General features: G+C 39.4%; 1 protein-coding gene across 2 annotated transcripts in view; it reads left to right on the top strand.

Annotated features, from left to right (window-relative positions):
• LOC124553871 (uncharacterized protein C31H12.03c) overlaps positions 1-21529 on the top strand; it is a 104313-nt gene that overhangs the window by 13789 nt on the left and 68995 nt on the right. For both annotated transcript variants that reach the window (XM_047127872.1, XM_047127871.1), the window contains exon 2: positions 17178-17295. In XM_047127872.1, the coding sequence (XP_046983828.1) occupies positions 17178-17295 (118 nt within the window). The remainder of the gene's footprint in view (positions 1-17177; positions 17296-21529) is intronic.

Genomic DNA, 21529 nt, shown 5'->3' with positions numbered 1-21529 from the left:
GTTTTCAGGATGATAATTTATAAGAGTTTGCATCTGGTAATGACCTGCACTGTATTGTATCATTGTTTTATCCGGGCTAATTGTAAATTGTAATAAAGATATTCCCAGCATTCTACATTGCTCCTCCCCCAAAGAAACACTTTCTCCCTCTCCTTCCTTAGGAGCGAGATGGTGCAGTGGTTAGTGAACTGGACTCACATTCGGGAGGATGACAGTTCAGACCCGTGTCTGGCCATCCTGATTTAGGTTGTCCGTGGTACATAAAGTCCGGTAACACTTTCAGTTATTTATTGCACGAGAACCAAACACTGTACAGACATCGTACATATGTCATTTTGAAGAGAAACCCTAAAAGTATTTTTTTCATGTATACTGCCACAGTGTAGTTTGGTAAATTGCTGATAGTACTTGTAGCAAACATGGTGGGTTGAGGTGCATAGTGAGCTTTCTGTGTGATGGAGTGTGACAAAAACCTGTCGTAATGAATTTATTGTGCCAGTGGTAAATGGCCTTCCCTGTTGGTGGCTTCTTAGCGTACTTGGTTCTAAACATCCGTTGAACAGCTGTAGCACACTTGTTTTTGTCGAACTCCAACGGGCCTTAGCATTTGGTACAATGGAAAAGGTACTCTTTTATGTTAATTTCTGTTTATCTATGAAATGTCATCAAATAAAAAAAATAATATGAAGAAATTTATAGGTATATAGTCTGTCAATTTGCTTCTGGTTAAGTGTTTTATGAATGTGAATTAATTAAAAAAGTGGTTTTTTTCAGTGTCATGCTAAGTTTCTTTCTGCACAAATTATGGTTCGAAATGTATGGCGTTATGTGTTGTCACAGCAGATGATGTTTGTTTCTATACACAGTATGTGACACCGCTGTTGTTTACTGCTTATTTTAAACACTAAACTTACTCTTTAAAATTTTTAAGAGGTTTAATACGTCTTACTGTGCCCAAAAAACCTTTTAAAATGTTGAAGTGTGGTAGTCGATTTATACTGTTGCTATATAAAATTTTTCTTAGAAATACAGAAATTCCCTGCATCCTGATAGGGCGTCCCCTACCTGAAGGTTTCCTTGTGGAGGTGTAAGAAATACACCATTGGTTGTATGTTTATCCTGCCAGTGGTCACTGCGTAACTTGACTTAGACACAAGCATGTACAACATTAGCATGGTTTGCTTGCTATCATGAGAATATACCATTTTTTTCTGTTTGGTACGTATATTCTTTTGCAATATGTTCTGTATCCTGTTAAATGCACTTACTGTTGTAGTGGCTTATTGGATAAGTAGTAATTTTTACTTTCCGTGTTTCAGGATGATTTGAGAAATGGTTCTGATAACTAGGTGGTCAGTCAAGTAAAAAGAATCGAATTTCACAGCTTTGGCCATTTTCTACATCAAATTAGAGATTTTTTGATGACAAATAAAAATGGTTTACCCAGATTCATGCTTTCTGTACCACAAAATACTATTTAACAGATTTTATCAAGTACCATGTTTTGTAGATCACATGTATATTTCACGTGTCATTGATCGTATTTTATTGATATTATCTTTTCTGTATGTACTTTAATAATAATCTAGAAATCACGTGTCAGTGTAGACATCAGGTATAGCAGCTATAAAAATGAGAAACAATTACAACCATTGGGGTTGGCAGCCCTGGAGGCAGGCGACTAGCGCAAGTTTTGGTGTTCTCGTAAAGATAAGTCATTTTAGATTATAAAACATATAGATTAGTACTGATTATGTGGTAAATAACTGTATTAGTGTGCCATTTAAGCGTACCATTAAAGGTTTCATTTTTCTTTACGTAATATAGCAGAAAACGCGAAAAGACCGTACAGTCGTATTTTCTGTTTACGTTCTGCTGCAGCAAATCTATAGAATTTCGTTTAGTTGTTCCTTGCGCTCTCCAGCAATTTAACTTAGCGTACCTCTTCATTATTTAACTAGCATTTCTGGAAAGTAGCGTAAAGTTTAAGTTGTTGTTTCAGAAACTTTGCACTTTTGTTTTTGTTTACACACAGTTGCGTATAGGCCTAATTTGTGTAACCATATTTTCGTGTTTATCTGTAATTTAACTGACTTATTCTTAATAAACTATTACGTTTATCATGAGTGAAAAGTGCTTGACTTGCCGTAGAATTGTTAGGTCGGGGCTTTGGTGTGATGGGTGCTGTAGTTTTTTCCATGTGGGTGACTGTAGTGGCGTGGGAATAGGGGAAGTAAATGAGACTCATCAGTGGTTTTGTAGGATTTGTAGTAGAGATAGGAAGATACTAGAACAGGAGGGGAAAATTGCCGCCCTTCAGGCTGAGTTAGACAAGGCCAGGGGAGATCTTGACAGGTTAAGGAGGGAGAAGGGTAAAGAGAGGTGGGAAGTGGCAACAGGCAACAGGGGGAACAGGCCTAGAACTTTGTCTGACAGCTTTATGGTGAATGTGGAAAATAGATTTGACCTGTTGCTTCAGTTAGAAGCTGGTGAGCCTCAAGCAGTTGCAGGTGTAGACAGGGCACAACAAACTTTCAGCAGCAAATTGAAAAGTAAGAATGTAGGGAACTCAGTAAAGAGAAAGAAAGTGTTCTTGTTAGGTAGTTCCCATGGAAGAGGTGTTGGCCAATTTTTGCAGGATGAATTAGGATCAGAATACCAGGTCACCAATTTTTTTAAACCTAGTGCTGGTCTGGAGCAGGTGACAGAGGATTTAGGATCACTTTGCAAAGATTTCACTAAGGAAGACACCGTGGTTATAGTGGGTGGGGCAGAGATCCTGGGTACAGTATAGAGTGTGACCTGGCGAAGATTGCATCAGCATCGAAGCATACTAGTGTTGAGTTTGTATCTGTTCTTGGGCGCCATGACCGACCTCATTTGAACTCTTCTGTCAAGAGAGTTAATTTGGAGCTGGAACGGCTGCTCCGTCGGGTGTGGGCTCACACATTGGTGTGGTTCATGTTGATTCTCTCAGTAGGTGGGATTATACTAGGCGTGGCCTTCACCTCAACAGGAAGAGGAAGGGTAAATTGGCTGGGGAAATAGCAGGAAAGTTAAAGGGGGGAGGCCCTGTCATGAGTGGTAAAATACCAGTGGTTATAGGATTCAGAAAAGACCCTTTTTTAGGGTAGGGAGGACAGAAAGAAAGCACATTTTAAGAGAGGTTAGAACTGAGACAAACCTTCAGTTTGAGAAAGAAATCAAAAAACATAATTCCAGCTTATTACATCAGCATAAACAGCCATTGGTTAAGAATTTTCAACTGTCAGCAGATATTTTAGCTCCACTCAATTTTAACTCAGTGTGTGTGAAATGTCAGCTATCTTTATTGCATCAAAATATTCGAGGACTGAGAAATAAAATTAATGAATTAACTATATGCATAGATGAATTAGAGTCTTAAAACCCAGCTGACATAATCTGCCTCTCTGAACATCATGTGACCACTGGTATAGAACTTTTAAGTGTTACAGGGTTTAGGTTAGCATCTCACTTTTGTAGATCCGAAATGGAGAAAGGAGGAGTTGCCACATTTATCAGGAACTGTCATAAATTTAAGAACATAGACATTCATAAATTTTGCCTAGAATAACGTATGGAAGCATGTGCAACAGAATTAGAATTTCACAAAAAATCCTTCATAATATTAAGTGTATATCGAGCACCTGCAGGTAACTTTAATCTGTTTGTAAACCACCTTGAAGCTGTACTGGCCCATTTAACAACCAAAAACAAAGAAATAGTGGTTGCTGGTGATTTCAATGTAGATTTCCTTAAAGACTCTCCCAATAAGAACTTATTTGAGTTAGTAACACTATCATTCAACTTAATTCCCACTGTAAAGTTCCCCACTAGGATAGCCACTTGCTCACAAACAGCCATTGATAATATCTTTATAGAAAAGTCCAATGAACAAAATTATATTACAAAACCAATAGTCAATGGCCTCTCAGACCATGACATGCAGTTCCTTCTGTTAAATGTTAATACTGAACAGGATATAAAATCTGTTAAATCTGAGCTCAAGAGGGTAATCAGTAAGCCAAAAATTGATTATTTTAGGACACTCCTCAGAGACATTCACTGGACTGATGTTTACAGTGCTCATGGCATGAATGAAAAATATTACATTTTTGCTAATAAAGTGCTTACCTTATTCGAACACTGCTTTTCCCCAAAACTTACCAACGTTAGAGCAAAGTCTACAAAGAAGCCATGGATTACTCGAGGAATAGGGGTATCTTGTAAAACAAAAAGAAAACTGTATCTGTCAATCCAAAACATTTCCAATGTTGATGCTATAGCACATTATAAGAAATACTGCAAAATATTAAAGACTGTAATACGGATGTCAAAGCAAATATATTACAAGGAAAAGATAGTCATATCAGATAACAAAATAAAGACAATATGGGATATAGTGGAGGAGGAGACCGGTAGAACCAGACATGAAGATGAACAAATAGCATTAAGAGTAAATGATACATTGGTGACAGATGTGTATAGTGTTGCAGAACTTTTTAACAAACATTTTATAACTGTTACTGTCAGGTTCGGTAGATGCTGCTATGGATTACCTTAGACCAGACATTTCAAGTAACTTCCATAATATGAATTTGACCCTCACTACCCCAACAGAAATAATGCCCATCATAAAATCTTTAAAATCAAAAACATCTAGTGGGTATGATGAAATATCATCAAAGTTAATTAAAGAATGTAGATTCTTCGCTAAGTAACATATTAAGCTATCTGTGTAACCAGTCGTTTATCAGTGGAATATTTCCTGAATGGCTGAAATATGCTGAAGTTAAGCCACTGCTTAAGAAGGGAGAAAAAGAAATAGCATCAAATTTCCGTCCAATTTCACTGTTGCCAGCATTCTCAGAAATGTTCGAAAAAGTAATGTACAGTCGTCTTTATAACCATCTTATCTCAAATAACATACTGTCAAAGTCACAGTTTGGATTTCTAAAAGGTTCTGATATTAAGAAGGCTATCTATACTTAAAGTGAAAATGTGTTTAATTCATTAGACAAAAAATTGCAGGCAACTGGTATATTTTGTGATCTGTCAAAGGCATTTGACTGTGTAAATCACAATATCCTTTTAAGTAAACTAGAATATTATAGTGTAACAGGAAATGCTGCAAAATGGTTCAAATCTTATATCTCTGGCAGGAAACAAAGAGTGTTATTAGGAAAGAGACATGTATCAAGCTATCAGGCATCATCCAACTGGGAACTAATTACATGTCTGGTCCCACAAGGTTCCATTTTGGGGCCCCCACTTTTTCTTGTGTATATCAATGACCTTTCATCAGTAACATTACCAGATGCCAAGTTTGTTTTGTTTGCCGATGATACAAACATTGCAATAAATAGCAAATCAAGTGTAGTCTTAGAAAGATCAGCCAATAAAATATTTGTGGACATTAATCACTGGTTCCTAGCCAATTCTTTGTCACTAAACTTTGAAAAAACACACTACATGCAGCTCAGAACTTGTAAGGGGCGTCCCAAGAGTATATGTCTAACATACGATGACAAGAAGATAGAAGAAGTGGACAGTGTTAAATTCTTGGGATTACAGCTTGATAATAAATTCAACTGGGAGGAAAACTGCTGAAGCGTCTTAACAAATCTCTGTTTGCAATGCGAATTTTGTCAGACATAGGGGATATAAAAATGAAAAAGCTGGCATACTATGCTTACTTTCATTCCATAATGTCATATGGGATTATTTTTTGGGTTAATTCATCAAGCCAAGCTAAAGTTTTCCGGGCACAAAAACGTGCAGTAAGAGTTATATGTGGTGTGAACTCAAGAACATCCTGCAGAAACCTGTTTAGGGAACTAGGGATACTAACTACTGCTTCCCAATATATTTATTCCTTAATGAAATTTGTCATTAAAAATATACCACTTTTTCAAACCAACAGCTCAATTCATGGAATCAATACTAGAAATAAGAATAATCTTTACAAGGATTTAAAGTCACTTAGTCTTGTACAAAAAGGTGTGCATTATTCAGGGACACACATTTTCAATAACTTGCCAGCAGCCATAAAAAGCTTAACAACCAATGAAATTCAGTTTAAGAGAAGCCTAAAGGATTTATTGGTGGCCAACTCCTACTCCATTGATGAATTTCTTAGTAAAACCAACTGATTTGTATATAAGTACAACATAACTTCTGCACCATTTCAGTGCAGTAATGTGTTCATTGTAAATAAGTATTACAGTAGTTGTATTACATGTTTATTACCTTATAAATAAATAAAAAACTTTTTTATTTTAAATTCAGTGCATTAGTATTTGTAAAATGACACATAGTGTTCATTAAAAAATGACGATCATTCCACTTGGGACCTGTGGAATGGTACATTAGCTTATTTGTTTTAGTTGTAAATATTTGTCATGTATTGTTGTTTTTCTGACATGTTCCACATCCTGGAGGACCTCCTCACTAGGGATCAATTGGAATGAAAGTAAATCTAATCTAATCATAGTTCTATCCAGTTCCTAATAACTGGAGTGTAGCTGCTCGCCTTTGTTTGGGTTATGATGCTTGTTGGTAGCTTGTGTTCTGCTTTTAAATTTAAACGAATGATGTGGGGAAACAGACTGAAGTTTAAGTAGTAGTTATTTACATCCATACTCTGCACACATACGCTGTTAGATTCATGGTAGAGGGTACTTAGCACATTTTCAGGTTCCTCCACATTCCTATTTCTGTGGAGTGCAGGAAAAGTGGCTCTTAAATGCCTCTTGTATGTGCTTTGAAAAGTCTTATCTAGCCTTCACAGTTCCTATCTTTGTGATATACAGGGGACTGTAGTATACACCTTACTCTTAATTTGCATGTGGAAAAAGGCCCTATCAACCATACGTCTGTTCCACGAGTCCCTCAACATGTCTTCCTGTTGAGTGCCCTGTTTGTCCATTTGTTGTTGATATGCATCCTAGTTGTGTGCTACCAGATGTTACCTCACGAGCTAATTCTCGGTTTTCCTTTTCCTGTTGTGCAATATATTGTTCTTCAGAATGCTATTCTAGGTAGTCTGTTCTCCATCTTTCTTGCTATACAGTTGCCGAGTTCAACCTTCCCTTCATTATCACCTTAACAATGTTGTGGTGTTTGTACATCTGTCATGAATCCTCAGTTTTTCTTATCCTCCATTCTGTGTTATACTCATCACATAGAGATCCAAAAATTTCCTTTAGTATTTTTTTTTCTGAATATTAAATTTCTTCTGATTTTTTTTCCTTTTAAATATTACTGCTTCACATACGTGTAATGTCACTGGCATTTTGATCTATTGATCAACCAGACTTTGGAGTCGGTACATTAACTGCTCTTTTCTTTAAGATTTTGCTAAAACTAAAAAGTGTTTTGTTTGCTATTACTAAACAGACATCTACACTCAAGAGGCAAAGAAACTGGTACACCTGCCTAATATAGTGTAGGGCCCTTACGAGCACGCAGAAGTGTCGTGACACGACGTGGCATGGACGTGACTAATGCCTGAAGTAGTGCTGGAGGGAATTGACACCATGAATCCTGCAGGGCTGTCCGTAAGAGTGCGAGGGGGGGGGGGGGGGGGAATCTCTACTGGGCAGCATGATGTCGCAAGGCATACCACATATGCTCACTAATGTTCACATCTGGGGAGTTTGGTGGCCTGCAGAAGTGTTTAAACTCAGAAGAGTGTTCCTGGAGCCACTCTGTAACAGTTCTGGACATGTGGGGAGACGCATTTTCCTGCTGGATTCCCCAAGTCCGTCATAAAGCATAATGAACATGAATGCATGCAGGTGACCAGACAAGATGCTTACATACATGTCACCTGTCAGAGCCGTATCTAGACGTATCAGGGGTTCCATATCATTTAAACTGCACACACCCCTCACCATTACAGAGCCTCCACCAGCTTGAACAGTCCCCTGCTGAGATGAGGGGTCCACGGATTCATTGGGTTGTCTGCATACCTGTTCTCATCCATCTGCTCATTACAATTTGAAACGAGACTCGTCCAATGAGGCAACGTGTTTCCAGTTGTCAACAGTCCATTGTCGGTGTTGACAGGCCCAGGTGAGGCCGGTCAGGTTCCTTTCAGAGTATGCAGATACAATAGCTCCATATTTAGCAATTATATACAACCGCTTGCTCACTGAAAGTTCTGTACCTAAAGACTGGAAAGTTGCTCAAGTCACACCAATACCCAAAAAGGGAAATCCGCTGATTTACAGCCTCATATCACTAATGTCCATTTGCTGTAGTGTTTTGGAACATATACTGTATTCGAACATTATGAAGTACCTCGAAGAAAACGATTTATTGACACATAGTCAGCGCAGATTCAGAAAAAATCGTTCTTGCGGAACACAACTACCTCTTTATACTCGTGAAGTAATGAGTGCTATCGACAGGGGATGCCAAATTGACTCCAAATTTTTAGATTTTCAGAAGGCTTTTGACACTGTTCCTCACAAGCGTCTTCTAACCAAACTGTGTGTCTGTGGAGTATCACCTCATTTGTGCAGCTGGATTCGTGATTTCCTGTCAGAAAGGTCACAGTTTCTAGTGATAGGCGGAAAGTCATCGAGTAAAACAGAAGTAATATCCGGCATTCCCCAAGGAAGTGTTATAGGCCCTCTATTGTTCCTGATATATATTAACGACATAAGAGACAATCTGAGTAGCCCTCTTAGATTATTTGCAGATGATGCTGTCATTTGCCATCTTGTAAAGTCATCGGATGACCAAAATGAATTGCAAAATGATTTAGATAATACAAACTCAGATGTGATACATGCCCAAAATTCTACATTGGACAGACAGGCAGAAGTTTTGAAATTAGATACAAAGAACACATTGATGCTTTAAGACTTGGTAACTTGAACAAACCTGCATTTGCAGCCCATATTGCTGAAGAAAACCATTCAGTGGGAAACATTGAGAACAACTTAAAAATTTTACATGTAGCAGAAAAAGTAGCCAATATGAATATATTAGAAGAAATAGAAATACACACACAAAAACAGCACCCCAGACTTCATCCTTATTGAACAAACAGAGTTAGCAACACCCCTTTCCTGAAAAATTTCCAAAAATTATTTTCCAACCTCCAAAGCAAGTAATATTAGTATGCCTATCTGCAGATCAAGTAGCAAATTTATATGTTACTATAATTCTCATGATGCTATATGTAGTTAAATAATGTACTATTTTACCTATACAGTACAAAAACTTTATAATTAATGTTACAGTATCAACTCAAAAAAATCAATGTCTCAGTACTAGTGTAAAAGGCATTTCAGTTGTGTAAATAAATATATGATTCTTTCCGAACATTGGACATCTTCAAATGTTACGATATATCATAGCATCTTTGATACTCATATGTTTGTAAGCTCTTTGTACATATAAAAACATGTGGTGCGTGGTAGAAATCTTCTCAGTGACAAATCTAAAGTGTTCAGTGAGAAAAATTTAAGTTTGCAACAATAAGAATGCAATGGGAACGTATTCACATCTGTTGGACGAACGTTATGAAAACAAACACTCCAAACCGACATTTCACGTAAGTCACATGCAACGAAAATCTGTAACGCAACCATCTGTGTGTGGCGTGCTTATAATTATGTATTATTTATATTTTAGGACAATTAATCTCTAAAAAAACACACCACATGTCATAAGGAAAGCGTGTAAACCGTCTGAAGACGAATCACAACAATTCGAAATGTGTAACAGTACCCTTTGAATAAAGGAACTGAAAGTAAATTTGTGGCTGTTTGCTGTCCCAACACCGTCAACATTTAAATAAGATATCTGTGTGGTGTGAAAAGTGGCAATTGACCGTGAATAAAGAAAATTGTGAAGTTATTCACATAAGTACTAAAAGAAATCCACTAAATTTCGATTATGCGATAAGTCACACAAATCTGAATGCTGTAAATTCAACTAAATACTTAGGGGTTACAATTAAAATAACCTAAGTTGGAACGATCACATAGATAATGTTGTGGGTAGAGCAAACCAAAGACTGTGACTCATTTGCAGAACACGTAGAAGGTGCAACAGATCTACAAAAGAGACTGCTTACATTACACTTGTCTGCCCTATTCTGGAGTGCTGTGCAGTGTGGGATCCGTATCAGGTGGGACTGACGGATGATATTGAAAAAGTTCAAAGGAGGGCAACCCGTTTTGTGTTATTGCGAAATAGGGGAGATAGTGCCACAGACACGATGAGTGAATTGGAGAGGCAATCATTAAAACAAGGTGTTTTTCGTTGCAATGGGATCTTCTCATGAAATTTCAATCACCAGTTTTCTCCTCCGATTGCGAAAACATTGTGTTGACACCCACCTACATAGGGAGAAATGATCGTCACGATAAAATAAGAGAAGTCGGGCTCACACAGAAAAAGGTTAAGTGCTTCTGTTTCTCGCCCGCTGTTTGAGAGTGGAATGGTAGAGAGACAGCTTGAAGGTGGTTCATTGAACCCTCTGCCAGGCACTTAATTGTGAATAGCAGAGTAATCACATAAATGTAGATGTAGATGTGAAGCTTTGTGTTGCGCAGCCATCAAGGTACATGAGTGGGCCTTGGCTCCGAAAGCCCATGTCGATGATGTTTCATTGGATGGTTTGCATGCTGACACTTGTTGATGGCCCAGCATTGAAGTGTGCAGCAGTTTGAGGAAGTTTTGCACCTTGGCCACATTGAACAATTCTCTTCAGTCGTCATTGGTTATGTTCTTGCAGGATCTTTTTCCGGCCACATCAATGTCAGAGATTTGATGATGTACTGGATTCCTGATATTCGCAGTACACTCGTGAAATGGTCGTACGGGAAAATCCTCACTTCATTGCTACCTCAGAGCTGCAGTGTCCCACCGCTCGTGTGGCGACTATAGCAACAGTTCAGCCTCACTTAAATCTTGATAACCTGTTATTGTAGCAGCAGTAACCGATTTAACAACTGCTCCAGACACTTGTTGTCTTACGTAGACATTGCTGACTGGAGTGCATTATTCTTCCTGTTTACATATTTCTGTATCTGAATACACATGCATATACCAGTTTCTTTGGTGCTTCAGTAAAATGTAAATATCTTGTGACTAGGGTCTCCCGTCGGGTAGACCGTTCGCCGGGTGCAAGTCTTTCGATTCGGCGCCACTTCGGCGACTTGCGTGTCGATGGGGATGAAATGATGATGATTAGAACAACACAACACCCAGTCTCTGAGCGGAGAAAATCTCCGACCCAGCCGGGAATCGAACCCGGGCCCTTGGAATTGACATTCTGCCGTGCTGACCACTCAGCTACCGGGGGGCGGACTTTGGTGCTTCAGTGTATTTCTGTAACTAAGTACTTGAAGTGGACAACTATCTTGAAAGCGAATCGATCTGCAGGCAAACGTACATCGTCCACTTATAACCAGATATTGTTTCAGTTGTTCATTAACACACAGACCTGTTTTCTCATTCATTTTGTAATAATTTTCCACTATTTTGATTAATTCTGTTTTGGAACTACTTATTAATGCTACATTATCTGCACAAGCAAGTCTAGATTCCTCAGAAAATATTGGTTCTTGACACTTTCTAAGTGGGCTTTTGTGGGATAGTTGACATCTGTTAATTGCGGTTTCCAGCATCTCTATGGTGCTCTCCCATACGTGAGACAAACCTGTGAACGTTTATGCTTTCCTTCGCTGTATTCCTTCAGTATACCCCGCGAGTCCTGCTTCGTGTGGGTCCCACACACATGAATAGTGTGGTTAAACTTAACTATTAGTTCGGGTCAAAGGAAATTAAGCAGTGCTAAGTTGGGGCTGTAGTAGTGTCTCTTGTGTACAACCTAGTGTGGCGAGGGACTGATATGTAGTGTAGCCTGAGGTCTGCGTTATGTTAGACTGTGACACTTCACTTGTTCAGTTGTACCAATCACATTTCAGTTGATGGTTTCAGAAACTTTGTTGGGTATTTTCAGAATGTCTTGATTTACGAGATTGTGGTTAGGCAGGAAACTTAAGAGTATAGCTTAAATTTAAAAAAGCAGTACTTTATGTGACTGCATTTTACACAACTATATTTAATTAAGGCTCTGCATATTTTTGTGCACTCATCATGGTGTTGTTTATTGAACACTATTTTCTGAGTGGATCTGGCATCTTTTCTAATCAGTCAACTTCATTTGTCATCAAATGCTAACACTTGTTTGTTTTAAAATATAATTTTCAGTGCACTGTACACCAGCTTTTATTATTTGTATTTGTACATTTACTTCTTAGCTACATTTCAATACCTTCGTATGATTCTAATATATGCCAAGCTCTTTGAATTGGTTTCAGATGTATTTTTAAATTTCACCAAATAGTATTGTAAGATGGCCACGTAAGTGATATGTGAGCAGTCATCTTCATAGACCGACTGCATTTTCCCACTACTATTCCAATGAGTTGTAGTCAGCTATAATATGGCAGTCAAATGAAGACAGATGGAAAATAAGTGGGAAGGTGTTTATTCCAAAAGTAATTGCCATAACTGTTAATATGTTTATCCCACTGTGAGACAAGACGGTCAAGGCCTTAACGGAATAATATTTCTGGTTGCCTAAGAAACCATGACTGTATCCAGTTTTGCTCCTCTTCGTCCAAAGCAGGTCGACGGCCACTTTTTTCAGGGCTCTGAAAATATGGAAATCTCATAGGGAGGGACCTGGACTGCATGAAAGATGTGTAAGGGCTTTGCAGCGAAACTTTTACAGTGTATGCCAAACATGTGAGCTTGCTGTAGAAGTTTCGCCTATACATCCTCCATATAGTCCTGATCTCTCCACACAGGATTTCCAAGTTTTTGGAGCCCTGAAGAAAGAAATTCATGGCTGTCAGTTTGCTTTGGGTGAAGAGGTGCACATCTGGGTACAGCCATGGTTCCATAGGCAACCTCAAATGTGTTTCCATGAAGACATTGCCGGTTTAGTCTCAAAGTGGAGCAAATGTATTAACAGGTATGCTGATTATGTTTGAAAAAAAATAAACAGTTTACTTATTTTTTTCCCATCTGCCTAATTTTCATGTGACTGCCCCTTTATGCAGCTGAGCCTGAGAGATCATTCCATTTCATATCCCTACGAATTTTGACACGGTTATTTGTATGAATGAACTGATGACATTTGTAATTCATTGATATTCTAGTTGCAGGATATTGTATTTTAACATCTTGTAAAGTATATAATTTTACACTTCTGCAGACATTGACTGCATACCATAGTGCTTCCTTACCATTATGAACTGTTCTACTGGGTACATATCGATGCAGTGTATGGTCAACTGTTCTTTTAAACTTGAGCCAGAGTTCCTCTACATGCTCCTGTGTGCTGAAAGTTTCAAATTCCTCATTGAGATATGACACTACTCACTTTTTATCTATTTAACTGAACATATATATCTTCTGCTTGTTTTAGTTTTCCTTTGTACTTTGGTAATCATTGTTGCTACAATCATGTCATGGTGACTGATACCAGTTTCGATGTGGACATCCTCAAAGAAGTGAGGTCCATTTGTTGCCATTAGATCCAATATATTTCTGTTGTGAGTGAGGTTCCTAACTATCTGTTCTAGGTCATTTTCAAAGAAGGCATTTAGTAATGTTTCATGGGATGTCTTACCGCATGCACTAATTACAAAACTGTAGTTTTCCAGTTGATTGTTGATTGATTAAAGTCTACACCAATGATTACAGTACGATTGGGGAAATTGTGTACAAGTGAACTGAGGTTTTCTCCAAAGTTTTCGATTATATCAGGAGATGAGTCTGGTGGACTGTAGAGGGATCCAATTATTATTTATTGACATTGAGTCTTGTCCAAACAATCTCACATGCGGCTTCAATTTCTGTCTCGGTGGATTTGAGTTTCTTGCCTACTGTGACAAATAATACACGACCTCCATATCCAATTTGCCTATCCTTTCGATGTATACTTAAATGTTTCTCCAAAACACTCACCGATATGAATTTCTCTGTACCAAGTATTATGTGAGCTTCACTGCTTTTCAGGAGAACTTCAAACTCTGGCACTTTTGATGCGAATGCTTCAGCAGTGAGGAAGTAATTTGATGAAAATAATTTAAATGAATTAATCCACAGTAATGCAAGCTGTCGTACTTGAGAACTGGCAAATGTGACGACCTACGGTGATTCTACTATTGTGCGATGTTTGCGTGCAGTGGGGAAGATTAAAAAATCGGGTGTACGGGCGCCGAATGCTCTAAGCTGTAGTCACAAAAAATCTGCCAGTGGCCATGTGTGTACCATATCTGCTTGCTCATCATCAATCATCGTGTGAAGAGCACCGACCATTTCTGTCCTGTATTGTTACTGGTGATGAGAAATGCTGTCTTTTTGCTAACATAAGGAAAAGAAAGAAATGATTGAGTCCAAACAGAGCAGCAACTCCACATGCAAAATTGCTTCCCAGAGGTGTAACCATTACTGCTGACATTTATCGTGAGCAACTGATACGTTTTGCAGACACAGTGCAGGACTGCATGAAGTGACACTACTCCACGGTAATGCCTGCCCACATTTTGCTACACTGATAAAAAGTCGCTTTACGGGCGTGGGATTGGGAAGTGTTTCTGCACCGACCTCAATCACCTGATCTTGCGCCCTCAGATTTTTACTTTTTCTGTTGTCTGTTGAACGGACTCAAAGGCTCTTCCTTTCCAGATGAAAATGCAGTCCAAATGTGGCTCAGCAAGTTCTTTGCTGAAAAACAAGTCATTTCTACAGTCACAGAAGCGAAAAGTTCCCATAAGATTGGGAGAGTGTTGTAAGTAATGTCTCTGTTATGTGTATCTGCGGTGTTTATTAAACTTGCAGAGAAACACATCATCATAATATTTGTTCTCACATTGTGGTATTTTAATGAACTGTCATTAGAGTACCAAGTGGAAGAGAATTTCTTTTCATATACTTGTACCTTCTTTTCCAATGTTAGAGCAAAGCAATTTTAACAAGTTATTAATTGTTGGACTGCCCATTTGGAGAAACTTGGTGTAATCATGAGATTGTCCAAGTTTAGCACTTCCTTTAACATAGTTTAATGAGTGTATTTCTTTCTCAATTTCTATCATTTCCTGGACCAGTGTCTTGTTTTCTTTTTCTTCTGTACACTAGCTTGGCAGTGAAGGATGTCTAGTGCAACTTAGGCATTTATCAAATACTACAGTTCAAAGGTCAAGTTGATGGCTTGTATAAAAGAAATTTATATCTAATCAGACACAGCTTTTACAGTTTCTAAGACACAATTCAGCGAAAACTGACATTTTGAGTGCACAGAATGGACATTTCATTAGCAAGTCTAAAGAATTCAAATTTCTAGATGTTGTGATAAGTAGTAAAATGTCATGGAAAGTCAGTTTTCTTGTTCAAAAACTGCACTACTTACCATTAGAACAGTATCTGCAATAAGTGAGCGTCCAACATGAAAATTAGTCTACTTTCCATATTATTATACTGTGGAGTAACATTTCGCACTCACAAAAGGTATTTTTGGCTCAGAAACAGGCAGTTCGAGCGATATGTGGTGTAAGTTTACAACCGTCTTATCGACCACTGTTCAGGAACCTGAGAATTCTGACACTGGTCTCTCAATACATATGTTTTTTAACACTGTTTGTTGCTAACAATGTGGGTTTATTGCCAAGAATTAGCAGTATTCTGCTGCATCCATTTTCAGTAAGTTGCCACAAGAATTAAAAAATCCCAGCAGTAATCATCGCACATTGAAGTCTTAAACTGAAGAATTTCCGCAAGGATCCCTCCTTCTGTTCTGTCAGGCAGTTCCAGGGAAAAAAGGAAGCTAGTTCCTGTAGATTTTGGTAACACGTACTTGGAGCTTGACATCTGCGTAGAGTTTTCTCTGTGATAATTTCATGTAGTGACTTGTTCCATGAACTTTGAGAGTTTGGTCCTATGGGAATAGACCTATAAATAATAAAATAAACAATACAGTACTGAGTCGATGCAAGAAATGCTTCGTCGGCATTGGTATCCATTCCCACTAGTCGCGACACGTACAACAAGTGGTTCAAAAGTGAGGTTATATTTACAAACTTTGTTTGTACATGTACGGGCTTGTTTGACAAACCTGTGCATAGAAAAAGAGTGAATTTGAAAAGCAACTTTGAACATGCATGGGCTGCTTCAGTGAGAGGATAGGCAATCAATAGGCCACTGGAGTTTTATTCAATATTAGCGATTTCACATTTAGCATTTCTGTCTTTGCTTTGCTAGCCTCAATTTCAGTTCTTGTCTTGTCTATGAGTGTCAAGACACTAAGTTTGGTACCACTGACAGCCTTTGCATATGACCAGAATTTCTTTGGATTTTGTAAGAGAGTTTTTGATAACATTGAAGGTTCCACACGTTGCCGTTCTGTTCGTAATGGAAAGGAATGTAGATGGATGGAGATATGTAGCTAGGAGAATAGGTGGCAAATGGAAGGGGGAGGTGGTGATTTCTCTGCTGGACACACAGGTCTGTGTGTGTGTGTGTGTGTGTGTGTGTGTGTGTGTGTGTGTGTGTGTGTGAGAGAGAGAGAGAGAGAGAGAGTGTGTGTGTTTTGAGAAGTACTACCAAGTCTGAAAGAGACACTTTTTTTGAATACCTTGTATATAGGTTTCATACTGAAATTATAAAACTGCAGCCAATCACTTACGTACTTCACTTGTCAATTTAAAGATGTGCATTAAGTATGTAACAAATATTGCCATGTTAAAAAAAATTACAGATTAGTCTGTAACAACTACTGTTTTGTATCCACATTCCTGTTTCCAATTTCTGACCAAGTTTACTTCCCAAGAGTGAAATGTGCCCTGGTTTCAGTGATGAGTCAGGCAGCGATATTGTGGTATTCCGTGGGCATGGTTGCATTGCTCCTATGGATTATGTGACCGTTTGTCAGAGATGAGGTCCACCTCACGGTACAGTGTTTGTTCCACAATGGTGACGCTGTGTTCCGAGATAACAGGACCTCGTTCACGCCTTGCATTGTCCAGGACCGATTTTGTGAGCACGATAAGGAATTGATTCGTCTCCCCTGTAAATTTTTCACAAACGCGACTTGTAACAAACACTCTTGTCTTTGTGTGTAGGTGGCAGAACTGAAGAAGGAGCTAAAGGCACGGGGGCTGAACACAACGGGCAACAAGAATGAGCTGGTGGAGCGGCTCATCACAGCCACTGGTGGGGTGCCCGGCCCAGCCATCTCTGGTGAGTCTTTCTCTCTCTCTCTCTCTCTCTCTCTCTCTCTCTCTCTTCAAAGTATTTAAGACAAACAAGGTCGACACCGGGTCATTAAAGTGTTTCGTGACCAGATATTGCCCCAGTGGTTATAGTTTATGATATCCGAAAAACATAAAATTATATTTGGAAGAGACATCATCTGATATTTTGTCCCTGTATATTCCAGCCATCTACAGAGTGAGCTGACTGAAACTACAGCACGCTACAGCACGCTACAGCACTTGTTGACTAATTGTAAATCACAGGGAACTCAAGTGCCAGAGATGTTGATCGGCATCGAAGAATATGCGTAAATTGAATCTGTGGCTGTGCGCCAATCTGTGCTATCAGTGTGTCATTATTAGCTGCACTGTAGTGACGTCTTTGCGAATATGTAGATTGGCACCAACAAAATATTTCCGCATTAACCGTAGAAACCTGGTGATCGAAATTTCGCGAGAAGATCCTGCCGTAACGAGAAATGCCTTTGTTTTAATTATGTCCGCCCCAAATCTTGTATCGTGTCAGTCACACGGTCTCCCCTATTTCTCAACAATACAAAATGTGCTGCTCTTCTTTGAACTTTATTGATGTACTGCATTAATCTTACCTGGTACGGATCCTACACCGCGCAGCAGTACTCCAAAAGAGGACAGACAAGTGTAGTGCAGGCAGTCTGTAGTAGATACATTGCATCTTTTAAGTGTTCTGCCAGTAAAACACAGTCTCTGGTTTGCATTCCCCACAATATTCTCTACGAGTTCTTTCCAATTTAAGTTGTTTGTAATTGTAATTCCTGGGATTTTAATTGAATTTACAGCCTTGATTTGACTGATTTATTGTGCAACTGAAGTTTAACGGACTTCTTTTAACTCTTGTGTGGATGACCTCACACTTTTCATTATTTAGTGTCAAGTGCCAATTTTCGCACCATGCAGATGATCTTTTCTAAATCGTTTTGCAGTTTGTTTTGATCTTCTGATTACTTTATTAGTCGATGAACGACAGCGTCATCTGCAAACGACCAAAGATGGCTGCTCAGATTGTCTCCCAAATCGTTTCTATAGATAAGGAACAGCAAAGGGCCTATATCAGTACCTTGGGGAATGCCAGAAATCACTTCTGTTTTATGTGATGTCTTTCTGTAAGTTGCTATGAACTGTGATCTCTCTGTTAGGAAATGACGAATCCAGTTTCATAACTGAGATGATATTCCATAAGCACGCAATTTCACATGTGACTTGTAAGGTACAATGTCAAAAGTCTTCCGGAAATCTAGAAATGCGTAATCAATCTGAAATCCCTTGTCAATAGCACTCAACACTTCATGCGAGTAAAGAGCTAGTTGTGTTTCGCAAGAATGATGTTTTCTAAATCCATGTTGACTGGGTGTCAATAGACGGTTCTCGTCGAGGTAATGCATTATATTCGAACACAATATATGTACCAGAATCCTGCTGCATATCTATGTTAATGATATGGGCCTGTAATTTAGTGGATTACTCCTACCATCTTTCTTGAATATTGGTGTGACCTCTGCGACTTTCCAGTCTTTGGCTAGGGGTATTTCTTCGAGCGAGTGGTTGTATGTGATTGTTAAGTATGGAGCTGTAGCATCAGCATACTCTGAAAGGAAAATAATTGGTATATAGTCTGGACCAGAAGACTTGCTTATATTAAATGATTTAAGTTGCTTCATTGCCCTGGGGATATCTACTTCTAAGTTGACTCATAGCAGCAGTTCTTGATTCGAATTCAGTAATATTTACTTTGTCTTGTGTGGTGAAGGAATTTCAGAAGGCTGTGTGTAGTAACCATGATTTAACAGCACTGTTGTTGATAGAATTTGCATTGCTATCATGCAGAGAAGGCATTGATTGTGTTTGCCTCTAGCATACTTTACTTACGACCAGATTTCTTTGGATTTTATGCCAGGTGTCGAGACAGAGTTTCGTTGTTGCAATGCGGGTTACGCACTTTTGCCGTCGACCCACAGTACACCCATATCCAGAACTTTATTTAGGCAACCAGTGCCTACTTGCATGCAAAAGCTTAATGTTCTCCACCTCCTGGCCCACACATCTTGGGGTGCAGACTGTGCTGCTCTTCTCTATCTTTACTGCGCTCTGGTTTTGTTCAGACTAAATTATGCTAGCCAGGCTTAGGTTTGGCACGTCCTTACACTCTGAAACTACTTGACCCTGTTCATCATTACGGGGTGCGTCTGGCTGTTGGTGATTTCGCACTAGTCCCGTCGACAGTCTCCTCTCAGAAGTGGGGATTCCCCCTCTGCAAACACTATAGAGCCAACTCTTGCTTTCTTTTGCAATCGCCATTTGACAATTCCCTGAGCAACCCGTGTGGCCACCTCCTTTGCAATCAATGGACGTTTCCTTGCTGATACCCACCCTGGGTTGGGATTGCCGGTTGGAATGCATCTCACTTCTCTCTGTCGGGATCTCCATCTCCCCCCACTGGAAAGTGTCCCGTGTATTTTCTCTTGCACCCCTCCCCCCTTGGGTGGTGACTAGACCACGAATTAGGATCGACCTATTAAAGGGTCCTAAGGTCTCGGTCACCTCTATGGTATTCAGTGTCTTGTATGTTCCATCTTTGAAGAGTTCCAGGGTGCTACCATCTTCTACACTGATGATTCTAAAGTGGTAGATAAGGCGGGATGTGCTTTTGTCTCCTTCTGGCATGGGGCACCATTTACTGCTTGGATCATGTTGTAAGTTTACAACAGAGCTGCTAGACATTAAAAGCCCTCCCCTCCCCCCATTTTATTACTCAGACCGCCATCTACATTGTTTTGATATGTACTGACTTCATGAGCAGCCTGCAGGCTATAGACCAATGCCACTCTCTTCACATTTTTGTCTTTCTGTGGGTCCCAAGTCATTTGGGCATCCCAGGGAATGAGCTTGCTGACCATTTGGCTAGGGAGGCAGATACTTAGTCCCCTCCCCCCTCCCCCCCTCCCATTTCCTTTTGTGATTCGAGCTGCAGATATGTGGATACACATCAAAGCTCTCTTTGCCCAAAAGTGGAATGACATCTGGTGCGCTACTGCTGTCTGCAATAAAATCTGCACAATCGAGGAGACTACCGCAGTTTGGCACTCTTCCTTCTCCTCCTCTCTTAAATGGTCCACTGTATTACGCCATCTGTGCATCGGTTGTTTTAGGCTCACCCATTGTTTTCTCTTGTGTAATGAGCCACCCCCGCAGTGTGGCTGTGGAGACAGACTGACGTATCCCATATATTGGTGGAATGTCCTCTTCTTTTGGCCCTTTGTACTAAGTACCTTCCAGATTCCTTGTCTTCAGTGTTAGCAGGCGATTCACGGATGGTTGAACTGGGCATCAGTTTCCTTTGTGAAAGTGGTTTTTATTTTCAGTTACAAGGCTTTGCTTTACTCCTGAAACAGAGGCACAGTGGTTGTGGTTGGGGCCTCTCTTCGTGTTTTGTGGGCCTAGGTCCCGTGGCCCCTGCCCCGTACAATGACAGTTCTTCTGTTTTACAGTTTTTAAATTTTGCCTACCCTTTTTTTTGTGTGTTTTTAGCTCCCTCACTTTGTAGTTTGACCCCTCTGACTGGATCCATCCACTTTTAGCACATGCCTCTATCTTACGTGTGTAAATTTGGAATCACAAGACTGAAGACCTCTGTGTAGTCTTATAATCCCCTTCAATCAGTCAATCAAAGTTCCATCGTGGACACCACTATAAGCATCTCACAAAGGAGTCTGCGCTCGAAGATTGCCAGTCTTGAGGATTTCACATTTGTTTGAATTTGTCATGCTTTTTCATTGTTTCTGCAACAGTGTTCTGACCTGTTTTGTGTACCAAGGGGGATCAGCTCCATCGTTTCTTTATTTATTTGGTACAAATCTCTCAATTTCTGCCACTAATATTTCTTTGAAGTTGAGCCATGTCTGGTCAGTACTTATATTATTAACGTGGGAGGAGTGGAGATTGCCTCTCGGGAAGGTGTCAAATGAATTTTTATCTGCTTTTTTGAATAGGTATATTTTTCATTTATTTTTGGAGCATTTGGGAGTTACGATCTTCAGCCTAGCTACGGCCACTCTGTGTTCACCGACCCCTGTATCCAATTTGATGCTTATTATTAGCTCGGGATTATTCGTTGCTGAGAGGTCAAGGGTGTTTTCACAACTGTTTACTATTCGAGTGGGCTCACGAACTAACTGCTCGAAAGA

The sequence above is a fragment of the Schistocerca americana genome, chromosome 11 (genome assembly GCF_021461395.2).
Source record: "Schistocerca americana isolate TAMUIC-IGC-003095 chromosome 11, iqSchAmer2.1, whole genome shotgun sequence".
NCBI classification, from domain to species: Eukaryota; Metazoa; Arthropoda; class Insecta; order Orthoptera; family Acrididae; genus Schistocerca; species Schistocerca americana.
The sequence above is the reverse complement of the archived record's forward strand: the minus strand, read 5'-3'. Positions and strand labels throughout refer to the sequence as shown.